The following is a 17,160-nucleotide window of genomic DNA, read 5'->3' as shown; positions in this document are numbered from 1 at the left end:
GAAACTGAAATGATTGCTGATAAGCTATTTTGGTCATGAGAAATTTATTAGAATCTCAATCGAGCAAAGCATATTTTTAGTCATGCGAGATTCATACCGAAACTATCCTCAGATTGTTGTTAGACGCTTGGTCAACTAAGATCCAAATACGGAAAATTTTCAAATTTACTTTAAAGAGGCTGTTGTATGCCAAACTCTAGCCCAAACTCTACTTCTATCGTAACCCTATATTAACCCTAATCAACCCTAAATCCCCCTTGACTCAATCCTAGAGAGGGAGGATACTTAAAGTAAAGCTTAAAGCAACTGAATTATGAAAGAAATGAAGAACAGAGAGTGAAAGAAGGGGGAAAACTCAGAGAAAAAGAGATGTAAGAGAGACTATATATAGATCTTACAGAATTACTAACTTATTACATTGATATGTAACTAATTACAAAATTCTATTATATACATGTTTACTATAAGAGCACTAGCATTGAAGAGTAAATATACCCCCAGTTGTTATTTTAGCATCTAAACAAGAGAAAAAATCCCACATCCGGAGGTGGGAATGTAAATATGAGAACCAACGGTTCACAGGATGTAAAATATATATATATATATATATATATTGGCCTTTCTCTCTCTTCAAAGACTGGCAATTGCAAGTTGCGGTCCTAGTGGCTACAGTCCTACCAGCAACCAAAACAGAGTCCAAGAGACAAATGAAGGCCAAATGGCCAGCATGCATCGCACATGATTTTTGTATTTGTATGTTATTATTAACTAAAGGAATCACAAGGTTCAAGAAATAAGCACGACTATCAATTTAAAATAAGTTAAAAACAACCACACTTCGTACCAATCATCAACCCTGCCATTGAATCTGGGCTCCCTATCCGACTTTTTTGAAAAGGAAACAAATTCATTAAACCAACCAGGAAGAATCATACAGAGAGCCTGCAAAGCAGGACAGAGCAACATTAACTACACATATCAGATTGCAGAAAAGACAGATCTCGAACTAAACAATCCATGATTGTAAAATCCAAATTGTTGTAGTAACATTGGGCAGATTGCTCAAGTAAATACCGATCCATTAGAGCATTCGCATTGACCTAAAAATATTAAATATAAGGAAAATTTGGCATTCAGCCCCAAACGAGCTCAGCATCCGGAAGTGGGAACTTAAAAATGTAAATTTTTTTCCAGACTTCTACAGTAACATCATACATATATATATGGATAACGGTACTGTAGCAGTAATCTTAAATATGATTATTTAATTATCTATCTCTTACTTTTTATTAAACAATTCGAACACTTTTTCTCCTCTCTCTCTCTCGTTATTTTTCTTCTCTCTTCCTTCTCTCTTCAGACCCAAAACCCATAGTCACCGCACCACGGCGAGCCACCACCCATGCCTGCCCGTCTGTCTCTTTTATGACTTTTGAAAGTTTGCTCAGCGATAATTTAATATATCTTCTCTCTATTTCCCCCCACTTATATGTGCAGGAAATTAAGCCTCAGGTAAAGGAAGATGCAAAGGTTGTGAAAACAATAGGCAAGGAAGAGACAGTCAATGTTGAAAGCGAGAAGCCTAAAATTGTAGCAGTAGAAGAAGCTGAATCACACAAGCCAGTTGTTGCTCGTAAGGAGAGGAACATCAATCTTCCGCTTGACTTGGAAAAGACTGATAGAGATAGCGGCACCGCTAGTGTAAGCGGCAACAAGAAGTCACACTTTCACCATAATGTTCAGAAGCTGCAGCTGCAGCAGTCACAGCACACTCACAATGAAAAAATTGGTAAATTCAACTTTTTTAGTATTTATTTATTTATTTTTGGGTTGGTTTCTTATGGAGAACAACCTGTTTTTTGGATTGGCTGATGAAGCTTCACGATGGCAAATGTGACCCCAGGAGAAGCATAAGTTGGAATGAATAATTATATAGATTCCTGTTAATTGATGTTCTTATTAGAAGATTAGCTAATAAACTATTTTAAATAAAATTTAAATGAAAAATATTAAAAAAAATATATATTTTTTTAAAATTAATTACTTTTTTTTTCTCATAAAAAATTTCTAAATCCTAAACCGATACCAGAAAACTATGACTTGCTCATATGGAAATAGTAAAATACAAAGGAGCTTGAGTCAAGTCGGTTCATATTCAAGAAGAACCACCAGTTGCCACTCCATGTGAAAATTTGGAAACAATTAGCATTAGAAAAATTATTTGAAGAGATAGAAGTATAGAACATTAGTCCCAGCTAGTACCAGCTGCATAATACTAGCTGATAAGAATCTAAACTGAGTGAAAATATGGATCTAATATGTGATTTGAGTTTGTATTTTGACTGTGATTGTGATTTGAGTTTGTATTTTAACTGTGATTGAGTTTAGAGATGTTTGAGAGAGAAAATCTGGAATGGTTTTGTTGTTAGCCATTGTGAATATTGGGTAAAAATTAAGTATTTTAATCGGTGGTTAAATTTTTATGTCAATTAATTCTTTTGCTCATGAACAATAAATCATCAGACCAAGAAAATTACTATTGATTAGTAAATAATTTTTTTGCTAATGAACAATAGCTTAGAGAAACTGTTGGAGCAACAAATTTTGGGTTTAGAGAATTCGTTGGAGATGCTCACATATTATATATGGCAGAGATTGTGCAATAGATGCTGTCACAACATCCAAAAAGTATTCTCAAAAAAAAAAAAAAAAAAAAAAATCCAAAAAGTCACATGCCTTGCATCCCTGTTCTGACTGTAATTGTTTTCTCACACCTCAACAAACTCGATCTATATATACATATCCATAATTTGAATAGTTTTCATGCACAATATGTCAATATTCACATTTTTTTTTATCAATACCCTTTTCTAATCTCTATTCTCTCACCCCATCAGCTCACCATAAAAGACACCTAGAAGTAGAACGGTGCTATTTATCATCAGTCCCTCCTACAATCTCACACTGCAACAATGGCTTCCAAACCTGATCACCAGCTTCATTTTGTTCTGATACCCCTAATGGCTCCGGGCCACCTAATCCCCATGGTAGATATGGCCAGAGTATTGGCACAACGTGGTGTGACAATTACCATTGTCACCACACACCTCAATGCTGCCCGACTCAACATGACCATTGACCGAGCCATTGAATCTGGGCTCCCAATCCAACTCCTCCCACTCCGGTTTCCATGCATTGAAGCTGGCTTGCCTGAAGGATGTGAGACCCTAGATGCTCTCCCCTCACGAGAGTTTTCCAAGAATTTCTTCCATGCAGCTAGCATGCTGCAACAACCAATTGAACAATGCTTGAAAGAACTTCAGCCTCAGCCAAGTTGCATGATATCTGATAAATATCTTCCCTGGACATCTGATATTGCTCACAAGTTTCAGATTCCTAGGCTGATTTTTGATGGAACAAGTTGTTTTTCTGTCATGTGCATGCACAACATACAAATCTCCAGGATTTACGAGAGGGTTTCTGAGTCAGAGTCCTTTGTTGTGCCTGGTTTGCCTCATCGGATAGAATTGACTAAAGCTCAGTTACCCCCAGTCTTCAATCCAGGCTCGGTATTATTGAAAGATCAACTCCAAGCAATTAAAGATGCAGAACTAATAGCGTATGGATTAATTGCTAACACTTTTGAGGAGCTGGAACCAGAATATATCAGAGAATGTAGAAAGGTGAACAGAGGTAAAGTTTGGTGTATTGGCCCAGTGTCACTTTACAACAAGAACAACTTGGATAAGTCTGAAAGAGGCAACAAAGTCTCGATAGATTCAATCCAGTGCTTAAAGTGGCTTGATTCATGGCCTGTAAGCTCTGTCCTTTATGTATGTCTTGGAACCCTCAGTTGTATTAAACCTCATCAATTGATGGAACTGGGATTAGGCTTAGAAGCTTCGAATCGTCCATTCATATGGGTTATGAGAGAAGGGTACAAATCAGATGAGCTCAAGAAATGGATTTCAGAAGAAAGATTTGGAGAGAGAACAAAAGGAAGAAGCTTTCTGATATGGGGTTGGGCACCACAGGTACTGATTCTATCTCACCCAGCTATTGGGGGGTTCTTGACACATTGTGGTTGGAACTCTACATTGGAGGGGGTGTGTGCAAAAGTTCCAATGATAACATGGCCATTGTTCTCTGAGCAATTCTACAATGAGAAATATATTGTGCAAGTATTGAGTATTGGTGTGAGTGTGGGGGCTAAGTGTGCCATAAAGTGGGGTGACGAAGACAATTATGGGGTTATGGTAAAGAGAGAGGATATAAAGAAGGCCATTGACGTGGTGATGGATGAAGGTGAAGAAGGAGAGAAAAGAAGAAAAAGAGCTAGAGAACTTGGAGAGGTGGCTAGTAAGGCTGTAGAAGAAGGATCTTCTTACCAAAATATTACACTGCTGATTGAAGATATCATGCAGACATGTCATCACCAACAAAGCTAAGACATAATGGGATCCTAAAAGTACAATCTCCCAAAGACAAGATTGACAGCAAAAAAAGTTCGTTCAATTAAAAAACAAGGTGGATACAGGGATGGTCCATCTTTGTATCAGATATATTAGAGTACTTAAATTTAAATGCGATTGTAAGTTTTGTAACATTTCGTTTTAATTTGCACAATGAAACATATTTAGATTACTCTTAGGATGCATGGACAAGCCCGTTTTGGCCAAGTACCCGTATAAATTAAATACGCACCCAATAGATTTTTTTTTTTTTTTTTTTTTGGGTACAGCTTGAACGCAATTAAGACAAGTCTCGAACGCAGAAGATAATAATAAAAAATAAATAAAAAAATAAAAAAAGAAGAAGAAGAAGAGATCAGCTCACATCTAGCAATTCCACCATCGTGATTCGTGGATCTCTTCTTAAGTTAGGGGCACAAACCTAATTTCACACGCACTCTCTCTCTCTCGTCACAACTTCATTCATGCCACTAACAACCGTCCATCGTCGATTGGCGACTGATGAGTCACATTACATCCATCTCGCCGTCAACTGTCGACTGTTGAGTATTGATATGTCTTTTTGTCTCTCTCTCGCATTAATATTTGTGTCTCAGAATTTTTTTTTTTTTTTTTGAGTTGAATGTTGGTTGTTGAAGTAAATATCTTAGGTTAGGTTAGGTTATTTATCTTATATTAGTTCAAACTTGTGACTCGTGTGAGTTTTTTTTTTTTTTAATTGATGTGATTGATATAAGAAATTTATTTGTACATGAGTACTATTTTTTGACATTGATAGTGATGTAAATACAATGTATTATTGTGACAGCATTTACTAACATTATTTTATTTATTAATTAATGATATATTTAATTTATTATTGTTGTTATCTAATTCTAAAACCTAAAATAAACATAACTAATGTTTAAATATATATATAAAATATATCTAAAAATAAATATATATTAATTAATTTTCATATCATGTATAGGTCATACCCTAGTTTTACAAGAAATATTGTATTCCCATACACCATATCATGACGTACCTTGTATCATATTGGAACCCGTGCAATATAGGATTACTCTAATCAAACATATTTTAATCAACCCTAATGAGTGGTTTGGGTAATTCAAATATGTACATATTTTAACTGGACGTCCTAGAATACAAATTATTTATATCTCTTTTTATATGCCACTTTATGGTCTACTAATTATTATGTATTATATTTTTATTTTAGTTTCTTTATAAAGTAACTAAGGTTTGAAATTGAAAGCAATTATACACATGTTAAGTAATGATTGGTAGAACATAAAGTGTTATACAAAAAGTGATACAGATGATTTACATTAAATAACAAGTGGTTAGAGTAATCCAAATATGTTTGGTTAAAACATGACTCACAATAACAATAAAACATGTCTTTTTGATCATTAACAGAACTAATTAATTATACCCTTTTTTTAATATCAAGGACAGGCTTATTGCATTCATATACTACCTGTTTACCTTCACTATCAAGCATTATTTACATTCCTGCACTTGTATTTCCTTTTCACACACACTCAGATCGGGCAACTCAGTAGCTCATTCTTTAGCAAAATATGTGAGACATATTGTTGGTTTCTCTGTGTGGATGGAGGATGTTCCACCACAAGTCAATGATGTACTTTTAGCCGATTTTGGCTGATTTCAGTTTATTAATTCAGATGAAGGTTTCTCAAAAAATAAAAAAAAGATCATATTAGTCTATATAAGCTTTTGTATGCTCTTACGTCATGACAAGATAATAATATATATAAAGATTTTACTAACTTGTGCCTTAAAGGCACACAATAATATACTATTTTTGGAAAAAGTTTTATTGGGAATTGAAAAAATTTTGACAGCTTTTTCAATTTTCGATAAATTTTTTTCAAAAACGAATTTGTTATCGTGTGCTCTTAGAGCACACGTTAATCGGACCCTACATATAAATCCAAACAAGAAAGAGACACTATACCATTGAGGCCATCACCTGCATATGTTCAGGAATATCGAAAGACAAAAGGAGTAAAAATTTGGTGTGTTGGTGCAGTTTCTTTATGCAACAAGGAAAGTTTGGACATGGCACATGGCTCATGGTATAGTGTTAATGGATGCCTTTTAGTGAACTATTTTAAGAAAAATTTTATGAAAAAAGAAAAGAAAAAAAAAAGAATAAGGGTCAAGTTAACGAGAACTCTTAAGGTAATTGTTAATAGACTATTTTAAGAAAAATTTTAATACAAATTTTATGAAAAATATAAATGAAAAATGTTAACGAATGCCTTGTAGTTTAACTAGTACCTTCTAGTATTTCTAACAAACTTTGCTTGTAGTTTAACTAGTACTTTCTAATATTTCTAGCAAAGACATCCAAGATTAAAATCTCCCTGGCTTTGCATTGGTGATTTCAATGAGATTACAAGTCAGTCTGAGAAAGCGGGTGGTTGCCTACGGCCAACACACCAAATGGATTGTTTTCGCACTGCCATTCACCATTGTAGTTTCATTGACCTTGGATATGTTGGCTCTCCATTCACATGGTCCCGAAACCACCCTGTTGAAGGTCGTATTCATATCAAGCTGGACCGAGCCCTGGCCAACATGACCTGGAAGGCGCTCTTCCCCAATGCCATTGTCCATTATGTTTCAATGTCATCTTCAAACCACTCCATGCTCACCATCCGAATACAGCCCTCCAGACCTAGAAAACCACAATCCTGACCTCTCTTCCATTTTGAAGCCATGTGGCTTCAAGATCCACGGTGTGCCAATATCATCCAAGAAGCATGGCCCGAAGGTCTCTACAAGTCGGATGGTGATCCAATCACCAACTGTCATGCTAGCTGTCGTGACCAACTTATTGCTTAGAATAAACGTGATTTTGGTCATGCAAGGAATATGATTGCAAAGCTGAACTGGAAGCTTCAAGTCCTTGAGCATCATCCTATTAGCAACGATACTAAAATCCAGGAGGTACGAGCGTCTTTAAACCAATGGTTAGATGCTGAAAATACAATGTGGCACCAGTGCTCTCGAAATTTGTAGATCACTGATGGTGATAGGAACACTTCCTTCTTCCATCAGAAAGCATCAACCCGGAAAGATAGAAACTCCATTCGAGGCATTTGTGATGCAACAAGGCAATGGCGGGAGGATGATCACACTACGGAGAACATCATTCTAGATTAATTTAAGACCATCTTTCGCTCCAATGGGCCTACTAATACCTCAATCCTGGTTGATGCAATCCAACATGTGGTTACAGACAAGATGAACACCTTCCTTACCTGGACTTTCACAGCTGAAGAAGTCCACAAAGCTCTCAAACAGATGCATCCCAAAAAATCTCCAAGTCTCCATGGTATGTCTCCTCTCTTTTATCAACACTTTTGGTCTCTTACTAGTGAATGTGTCACCAAAACTGTTCTAGATTTCTTGAACTTGGGTATTATTCCTCCAAATTTTAATGAAACACATATTGTTCTCATTCCAAAGATAAAAAATCTCACGAGAGTGACTCAATATAGACCGATAAGTCTCTGTAATGTTATTTCTAGACTCACCTCCAAAGTCATTGCAAATCGGCTGAAGCGCTTCCTGCCCCATATTGTAAGTGAAAACCAAAGTGCTTTCATGTCTGACCGCCTCATCAAAGACAATATTATTGTTGCCTTTGAAACTATGCACCACCTTAATCAAAAAAGGAGTGGTAAGATTGGTGAGATGGCCTTAAAGTTAGATATGAGCAAGGCCTTTGATCGTGTTGAATGGGGTTGCCTGGAGGAAATTATGCAAAAAATGGGTTTCAATGATAAATGGGTGAAACTTATAATGCAATGTATTACCTCTGTTACATATTCTGTCAGGATTAACGGGAAACCCCGAGGTCACATAATCCCATCTAGGGGTTTAAGGCAAGGGGACCCTATTTCTCCCTTCTTGTTTCTTTTCTGCACAAAGGGCCTCTCAGCTCTTCTAAACCGATCTGCAGCTGCTAGCCAACTTCGAGGTGTATCGGCTTGCCCACTTGGACCGAGAATCTCTCATCTATTCTTTACTGATGACGGCATTATTTTTTGCCAAGCAACACTAGAACAATGCAGCCATCTTGAGCATCTTTTAACTATATATGAGCAAGCCTCGGGCCAATAGCTAAATAAGGAGAAGACTGCTCTTTTCTTTAGCAGAAATACCCCACAGGACACACAAGAAGAGATAAAACGTCGCTTTGGAGCAGAGGTGATCAGACAGCATGAGACTTATTTGGGCCTGCCATCCTTAGTGGGCAGATCAAAAAAACACCTTCAAAACTTTGAAGGAAAAGCTAGACAACAAACTCTCGGGCTGGAAAGAAAAGTTGTTATCCCAAGCAGGTAAAGAAGTTCTCATCAAGGCAGTTGCACAGGCCCTTCCCACATACACAGTGAGTGTCTTCAAACTTCCAGACCCCCTCTGTGATGAATTGGCTGGGATGATTCGAAGATTTTGGTGGGGCCAAAAAGAAGGTAAAAATAAAATGGCATGGCTGAGCTAGGACAGGATGTGCACACCAAAGGAAGAAGGGGGATTGGGTTTCCGGGACCTCAAGGCTTTCAACCTTGCTCTCTTAGCTAAACAAGGCTGGCGTTTACAAATGAATAGAAACTCATTGGTCCATAGAGTAGTTAAAGCCTGCTATTTTCCAAATACAGATTTCCTACATACGGAGTTAGGCACGAAACCATCGTTTGCATGGCGAAGCATTTTCGCTACTCAGATTGTTATGCAATCGGGCTACTGTTGGCAAGTAGGGGACGGCAAGTCCATTGGAGTGTGGACGGATCGTTGGCTGCCAAGACCCTCCACCTTTCATGTCCTCACACCCTTGACCTTATTGCCTGTAAATACTACAGTGGATTCTCTTATGGACCAAGAAAGTGGTGAGTGGAATCTAAACCTGATCAACCAGGTTTTCTTCCATGAAGATGCCACATCCATCCTAAGCATTCCTTTGAGCTGCCACAAGCCAAAGGACCGCATGATTTGGGCCTTCACTCCTAGGAGGCGTTTCACTGTCAACATTGCATAAAAAGTTGCAAGGACCATCACCCAGCTTTCTACCTCAGCTGAGACATCTCAGAGTAATGAGCAAGCCTGGTTTTGGTGCCACATTTGGAATTTGCACATACCCAACAAAATAAAAAATTTTACATGGAAAGCATGCAACAACATACCTCCCACAAAAGCCAACCTCTACCATAGACAGGTTATCGATGACCCCACCTGTGAGGCTTGCACACTAGCACTAGAAACGGTTGGACATTTATTTTGGGAGTGCAATGTTGCTAAGGAACTTTGGACCCTTTCGGGCATACCACTGGAGAGAACTGGGATCATTCATAGGTCTTTCATGGACCTCATCTGGTATCTACTCTTCAAACAGCACATGGACACCACACTTATTGAATTGGTAATCACAATATCATGGAGTGCATGGTTCAACCGAAACAAAACCCGCCTGGGTGAAGCAAGACAAACTCCGCAAGAAATTCTAAGACGAGCTCGCTCCATATTACATGACTTCCAGCTTGCACACCTACAGCCCACTCAGCTCAAAAAAGCCATGGATGGCCGTTGGATCCCACCTGTGTTTCCTTGGTACAAGGTCAACGTAGATGTTGCAGTCTTCTCTCAGCTTGGCATGATCGGTATCGGTGTGATTATTAGAGACCACCTTGGATTTGTTGTCGTAGTCTTAAGCAAACGCCTCCCTCTCCCATTGGATCCTTTGGAGGTAGAAGCAAAGGCAATGGATGAAGCCACTGTTTTTGCATGGGACATAAGAGTCAGAGATGTTATTTTTGAGTCAGATTCCATGCTGGTTGCCATGCTATGGAGAACCCCACGGACGTCCCGGTCTCTATCTCTACAGTGGTCTCAGGTTTTTGTTCAAGACTTCGTGCATTTCGTAGTTTCCTATCATCCCACGTGAGGCCACAAGGAAATAGACCAGCTCATCCTTTAGCTGCTTTTGCGAAGAATATTGACTCTTTTGTAACTTGGATGGAAGAGTATCCACCTGTCCTTGCATCTTCGGTTTCGCAAGATGCTATGTACTGTTTCGTTACTTAATAAAATGAGAGTATTTCTTATCAAAAAAAAAAATCCCTTCATATCCAACTATTGATGTATAAAATAAATAAATAAAAAAGGCATGAGAGAGAGAGTGAGAAATGTCATGCGCTTGCCTTCATGTAAGTAGAACAAATGACAAAGTTGTCTACGCGCGGTAGCATCCAAATTCTAAATGTTGGATGGATGTATTTTCTTTCTGCATGATTTAAATGTTTAAAACTTTTAATTTTAAATTTTTTGGTTAATTACATTCAAAGTTTCAAACAATCAAATTAATAACTCCCCCACGTTATAGACAAAGATTACATAATAGAGGCACATTACATAGATGTTTCCTCTATTAGAGTTAAGGAAAATTCTATTGTACACATGTATGCATTTACATATTACCAAAATAAAATTGAAAAACGTGATTTAAGCCACATTTTCAATTCTAAATATGTGACTTAAAGCCACGATTTCAGTTGTTTTGGACAATGTGTAAATACCCACAATATGTGTAAGAACTGGGAAAATTATTGAATACTTCAGAAATACCATAAATTCATATTCTCCCTCTCACATGAATTGTGAGCCCCACCATAAATTTAATTAATAGATCTCACAGTTATGTGAGAGAAGAGAGTACATATTTATCGTACTCTGGGAGTACGCAATAATTACCCCAAATACTGTCCATTAGGGTTAACTTCTCTTGTATAGATTCTAGCTCACAAGTTGACTACTCCTGCAAAGAAACACTAACTCAACCACTGTGTTTGAAATTAGGTGATAAATAGAATATGATAGTATAATTATATTTATATATATAGAAGAATTAAGGGTATTTTATTTACATAAGAGAAATTTACTAGGAAATTTAGTATAGAATCTATCATAAATTATTTTTAGGGTTTAAAAGAACATTGGGTTGTATTTTCACAGATTATTAAGTTAAAATGTGTTAAGAAATAATTATTGTATCTTTTCTTTTATTTATATTTTGTTTTTAACACAAAATAGATACTAGTTTTATTTTTTACCTATTAATTTAATCTTAATTCTCTGTATAAATCTCATTCTTAAATGGCAAAATTCTTTTGTTCATTCTTTGGCCCCCTTAAAATGAAATCCATTCTTCTGTCCTAGGTCGAGGTCATCGTTGAGGTTGGGTTTACAGCCATAAGCCATATTGCAGTTGCTTCGTCTCATTGATCACATTCCACCAATTTTAGCTAGCTAGTCTCTGCAATTCTTGTTCACTATTCCCCAATTAATCACACATGTAACAGAAACGTTGGTAGTTTTTCATATAATAACTTGAACCATACGGGCTCTAGCCTCAAAGTGAAAAGTTTTAACAATTTTTTTGGAGAAGTGGCTTAAATCTGTAAGTTTCTCCCACCACATTCACGACTTCTCAGTTCTCCTTTTGTGTGGTTTGTGACTATTATTGCTTTTACAACAACAAAACTTTAGTCCCAAAATTTTTAAGTTGGCTATAGCTTATGGATACTCAACAAATTAGCTGACTAGTACTTCTCCTCCTCCTTTCTTTCTTTCTTTTAAAAAAAAAAAAAAATTATTGTCATCGTCGACATTGTCATGGATAGCTTTGTCTAATTATTCTCCAAAGAGTCACTCATGTTCTCACCTATGTGAAGTCACAAATCAACAAAACTAAGGCCCACTTTGCTATTGATTGTTGAAAGCTTGTACTAGATAAATGTTTCAGGCTTCCACAATAACTCTAAAGCCGCGAGAGGGGTCTAGGATTATGGGGAATTTCTTAATTCTAGATCAGTCTTGGTATTTGGCTACTTGTTACCATTGACCTATCTTTTTATGAGTTTTTTTAATATTAAAATCACATTTATTATTCATATGAGTGACACTTTATTTTTTTCACATTGTAGGCACACATGTGTATCTACATATATATGTGAACTGGCGATTGGTGTATGGAGACACGTAATTAATTCTAAATTTTAACCCTATGAAGTAATTCATCCAATAAATAGTCCATCAATCATAAAGAAAATTCACGATTTTATAATTTATAAGGAGATGAGATTCACCCATATTTTGAGGACAAAATTCAGTTAATCCAACTTCTAGATTCCTTTCGTACTTATTTTACTTGCATAAAAGCAAGCTGGGGGTGGTATTTATTCCACAAATTATTTTACACAATTTTAGACTCACCCCAAAACTCAACTAAAATCCTGATTTCAAATCACAATTTCGAAATTAGAAATCACGACTTCAAACCACGAGTTGTTTTTATTTATTTATTTTCCCTATTGCATCACATCTTCAAGAAGTAGTGTAATGTTGAGGTAAAAAGATCCCCCTCTTCAATTTCCTTTTTTGCCACCTCTGCAAGCACTCTTGCTCTTTCCTCTTTTCTTTTTCTTCTCCTTCATCCATTACCATGTCTGTAGCCTCCTCAACATTCTCCCTCTGCACCATCATCCCAATCCCAAACTTCTCTTCCTCCCCCAAGTGTATAACCACCTCAGATCCCACCGTCACACCAACCTCCAATACTTGTACAATAAGCTTCTCATTAAAAAATTGTTCAATAAACAAATGCCAAGTTATCATTGGTTCTTCTTCTTCTTCTACTTCTTGTTATTTTTTATTTTATTTTTTGGGTCATGGACAACTTTGTCCAATTATTTTCTGAGTGTCATTCATGTTCTCACCGATGTGAATTATGAAGTCACAAATCCTCAAAACCAATGCCTACTTTTCTATGAGTTGTTGATGTTGAGATTTGAAGCTGCAGACACTTTGTCAAAAAAAATTTGACACAAAAAAAAAAAAAATGTTATCAAATATCTTATGATAAATATCACTACATTCATAAGAGTTATCAATAAAATAAAATAAAATTATTGATACTTAATACATTAAGCACACTTTGTTACACACCACTATTTACTATTTCACAAACTACTTATATCCTCACACTCATTTGCTATCTCACTACACTTCTTATTGGCTAGCTATATCACTTCTTTCTTACTTCTTGGATTCAAGCCAACAATTTTACCAGTCAAAAATTACAACTAAAGTAAGAACCTTTCCTTCTCACCAAACCATGAAAAGCATGCAAGGCATATCGCACATGCAGGAAAGTTATCACCGGCCTAATGCTGTAGAGTTGGTGATGACTCCTACAGTTGAAGGCTTGTACTAGACAAATGTTTTAGGCTGCTACAAGAGCTCTAGAGTCTATAGCCGCTGGAGGGGTCTAGGATAATGGGAAATTTTTTAGTTCTATTTATAATAAAAAATATTGATTAGTCATGGTATTTGGCTACTTGTCTCCATTGACCCATCTTTTTATGAGTTTTCTTAATATCAAAATCACACTTAGTATTCACTGACATTTGATTTTATTTTTCACTTTGAATGCGCAAGAAATTAGTTATAAATTTTGACCCTATGAGTGACTCCACCAAAAAACAATCAATCAGTCAGAAATAAAATACATGATTTGATAATTTATGAGAAGGTTGAGATTCACCCATACTCTTGGGGGCTAAATACAATTAATCCAACGTTTAGATTTCTTTCGTACTTGTTTTATTTGCATTAAAGCAAGAACACGTCATCTCTCTCTCTCTCTCTCATGCCTGAATAGCTTGATTTTTTTTTGCTTGTTGCATGATGTCTTCAAGAAGCAGTGTAATGTTAAGGTAAGAAGATCCTCCCTCTTCCATTGCCTTATTTGCCATCTCTGCAAGCTTTCTTCCTCTTTCTCTTCTCTTTTCTTTTTCTTCTCCTTCACCCATCACCATGTCTATGGCCTCCTTAACATTCTCCCTCTTCACCATCACCCCAAAATTCTCTTCCTCCCCCAAGTGTATAACCACTTTAGCTCCCACCCTTACACCAATCTCCAATACCTGTACAATAAGCTTCTCATTAAAAAACTGTTCAGCAAACAAGGGCCAAGTTATCATTGGGATTCCAGCAGAAATCCCCTCCAGTGTTGAATTCCAACCACAGTGAGTTAAGAACCCACCAATTGCTGGATGCGATAGTATTAGTACTTGTGGTGCCCAACCCCGGATCAAGAACCCTCTTCCTTTCACTCTTTCTTCAAAGCCATCTTCCAATAACCAGTTTTCCATTTCTTCTCTTTTATATCCACCTCTTATTACCCAAATGAATGGCCTTTTCGATGCTTCCAAGCCTAAACCAAGCTCTATCAATTGTGGAGGTGTAAGGCGACTAAGGCTTCCTAGACATGAATATATTACAGAACCTGGTGCCCATGAATCAAGCCACTTCAAGCACTGGTTTTCGTCTGTGGAGGCCTTGTTACCCCTTTGAGCCTTGTCCAAGCTCTCCTTGTTGCATAAAGACACTGGACCAACGCACCATATCTTTTCTCCTTTTGCCTTTTGGTATTCCTGGACATATGCTGGTTCCAACTCTTCGTAACTGTTAACTAGCACTCCATATGCTCCTGCTGCAGCTTCTCTCACCGTTTCACGAAAACCAATCAGATCTTTGTTTAAGCCTGGATTGAAGTTTCCTGGTAGCTGAGCTTTTGTGAATTCAATATGATCTGGCAATCCGGGTACGACAAAAGTTTGTGAATCAGAAACACTCTCGCAGACCTTGGAAACGTGTAAATTGTGAGTGCACAAGAGATGGAAACAGTTTGTCCCATCGAACAAAATCCTTGGAACATGAAACTTGTTCGCAGTCTCAGCTGTCCATGCGAAATGCTTATCAGTTATTATGCAGCATGGAGAGGGGTTGAGCTCTTCAAACAACTGTTCTAGCGGTTGCTGCAACAAGCTTATCCCTGTCAAAAAGCTTTTGATAAAGCTTGGTGAAGGTAGAGAGTCTATGCTTTCACTTCCTTCTGGCAAACCAACCTCAGCATATGGAAATTGAAGTTCAGCAATTCTGATGGGTAGCCCAGATTGAACAGCTCGATCTATGGTGGTTTTAATACGGATGGCATTGAGTGGTGTGGTGATTATGGTGACAGCTACGTTACGCTGTGCCAATATTTTGGCTATGTCTGACATAGGTATAAGGTGGCCCTGGGCCATTAATGGTATCAATACAAAGTGGAGCTGGTGAGGTGGTGAAGCCATTCTTAAATTTGCTACTTTTGGGAGAGATTAATGATGAATATGATAGATGAAGCACTTAAAGTTCTGTTTTATATAATTTTATAGTGCCTCTGATGTAGTGTCTCTTTCTTCTTTTGGTTTGGGCTGCCAGTGACGTAAGAGCATACATAGGCTTATAGAGACTAGTTGCACAATGATCTAGGGAATATGGACTTATTGTCATTTTTAGATTTTTTTTTTTTTTTTTTCCTTTGTTTAACCTTAGGATTAGAATGCAACACGTCTGTTCTTATAGAAATATAAAAATAAAAGAATGCTTTCATCAAAAATAAATTAATAAATAAATAAAAGAATGCTTTCATAAAAGTAAATAAATATATGCTTTTAGGACTCCCTCCCATAGCCAAAAGTTAGCTTATGAAGGTGTGGATGTCTGTGGGAGATTTATTAGACTTTGCACTTTGGTGTTGATTTGAACTGGGTGCGAATGGAATCAGTGTCAAGTAAAGAGCTAGTTTTATTTAGTATTTATCTTGGATTGAGGAGCACCCTCAGTACATAGAGGGTGCTATATATCTTATCTGATGTACCGTCTGACTCTTCTTCCTGATTGAAATGACATGCTACTTTCTCAGATAAAGAAAGACAGCAGTGCAATTACACAGCTATTCACCTTTTGTTGCTTCCCAGAAAAATGACAATTTGAGGAACAAATTCTAGGACACCTCAGTTGGAACTTGGAATTGCTCTAGCACCAAAACTTTTGTACTAGTTCACCGGAAAAAAGAAAACTTTTGTACTATGATTTTTGTCACATATCTTTGACAACTGTTTTATCTCCAGTCGCGTCAAGATTGTGGCACGGATTTTCTATATCAATCGAGAGAGATAAGGAGTATAAAAATTTATGTTTATTTTTAGTTTAAAATTTTACTTTTTTTTTATTCTATATGACTACTGACTATTTTTTTTAGAAAAATATTCATGTTAGAATATTTATTCTAAACTTTAGTTTATTAAAATATTAATTTTTTTTCACACACAATAATCATTATTTATTCTCTTTTTCAAATTAATTAATTAATTAATTAATTACAAAATATATATAGTATCAATATAAATTTATATAATTACTATAGTTGTAAATAGATTTTATAAAATTATACATAAACTAATGTGAGAGGTTTTGTGGATTGGTTGGAGAAAATGTAGAGCTTTTTCTATCGTATAAAGATTAATGTGAATGCTCTAATAGTGACATGATCTTGTGTAGTCTTGAGTCGAAAAGTATATGATATCTTACTCAAAGCTGAATAATAGGGATTAGAAAAAAAAACTGCTATTAATTTGTTAACTAGTGCCTTAAGTGGCATGTTGAAGATGCATTAATGCACAATTAATTAAATGTTCTTTTTATATATTTTCAAAAATAAATCAAATTGAACCCATATATACACATACACTACATTGAATTTTGTATG

The 17,160-nt window shown here is 36.4% G+C and overlaps 2 protein-coding genes across 3 annotated transcripts; one reads left to right on the top strand and one right to left on the bottom strand.

Moving 5' to 3' along the window:
* Nucleotides 1-1,120: 1,120 nt before the first annotated feature.
* On the top strand, nt 1,121-4,688 carry LOC115951316 (UDP-glycosyltransferase 73C1-like). 2 transcript variants are annotated; one of them, XM_031068508.1, is made up of 3 exons: nt 1,121-1,178; nt 1,498-1,789; nt 2,898-4,688. In XM_031068508.1, exon 3 carries the CDS (start codon nt 2,973-2,975, stop codon nt 4,446-4,448), a length of 1,476 nt encoding a protein of 491 aa, XP_030924368.1. In that variant the 5' UTR covers nt 1,121-1,178; nt 1,498-1,789; nt 2,898-2,972; the 3' UTR covers nt 4,449-4,688. The 2 variants fall into 2 exon arrangements, with proteins under 2 accessions (XP_030924368.1, XP_030924367.1); XM_031068507.1 differs by having other exon boundaries at nt 1,157-1,233.
* Nucleotides 4,689-14,057: 9,369 nt separating this feature from the next.
* On the bottom strand, nt 14,058-15,865 carry LOC115952420 (UDP-glycosyltransferase 73C6-like). The gene has a single exon (XM_031069595.1). It carries the CDS (start codon nt 15,698-15,700, stop codon nt 14,213-14,215), a length of 1,488 nt encoding a protein of 495 aa, XP_030925455.1. The 5' UTR covers nt 15,701-15,865; the 3' UTR covers nt 14,058-14,212.
* Between the last annotated feature and the right edge of the window lie 1,295 nt (nt 15,866-17,160).

The sequence above is a fragment of the Quercus lobata genome, chromosome 7, assembly GCF_001633185.2.
Source record: "Quercus lobata isolate SW786 chromosome 7, ValleyOak3.0 Primary Assembly, whole genome shotgun sequence".
Lineage (NCBI taxonomy): Eukaryota > Viridiplantae > Streptophyta > Magnoliopsida > Fagales > Fagaceae > Quercus > Quercus lobata.
Note: the sequence above shows the minus strand (reverse complement) of the source record. Positions and strands in the feature narration are given on the sequence as shown.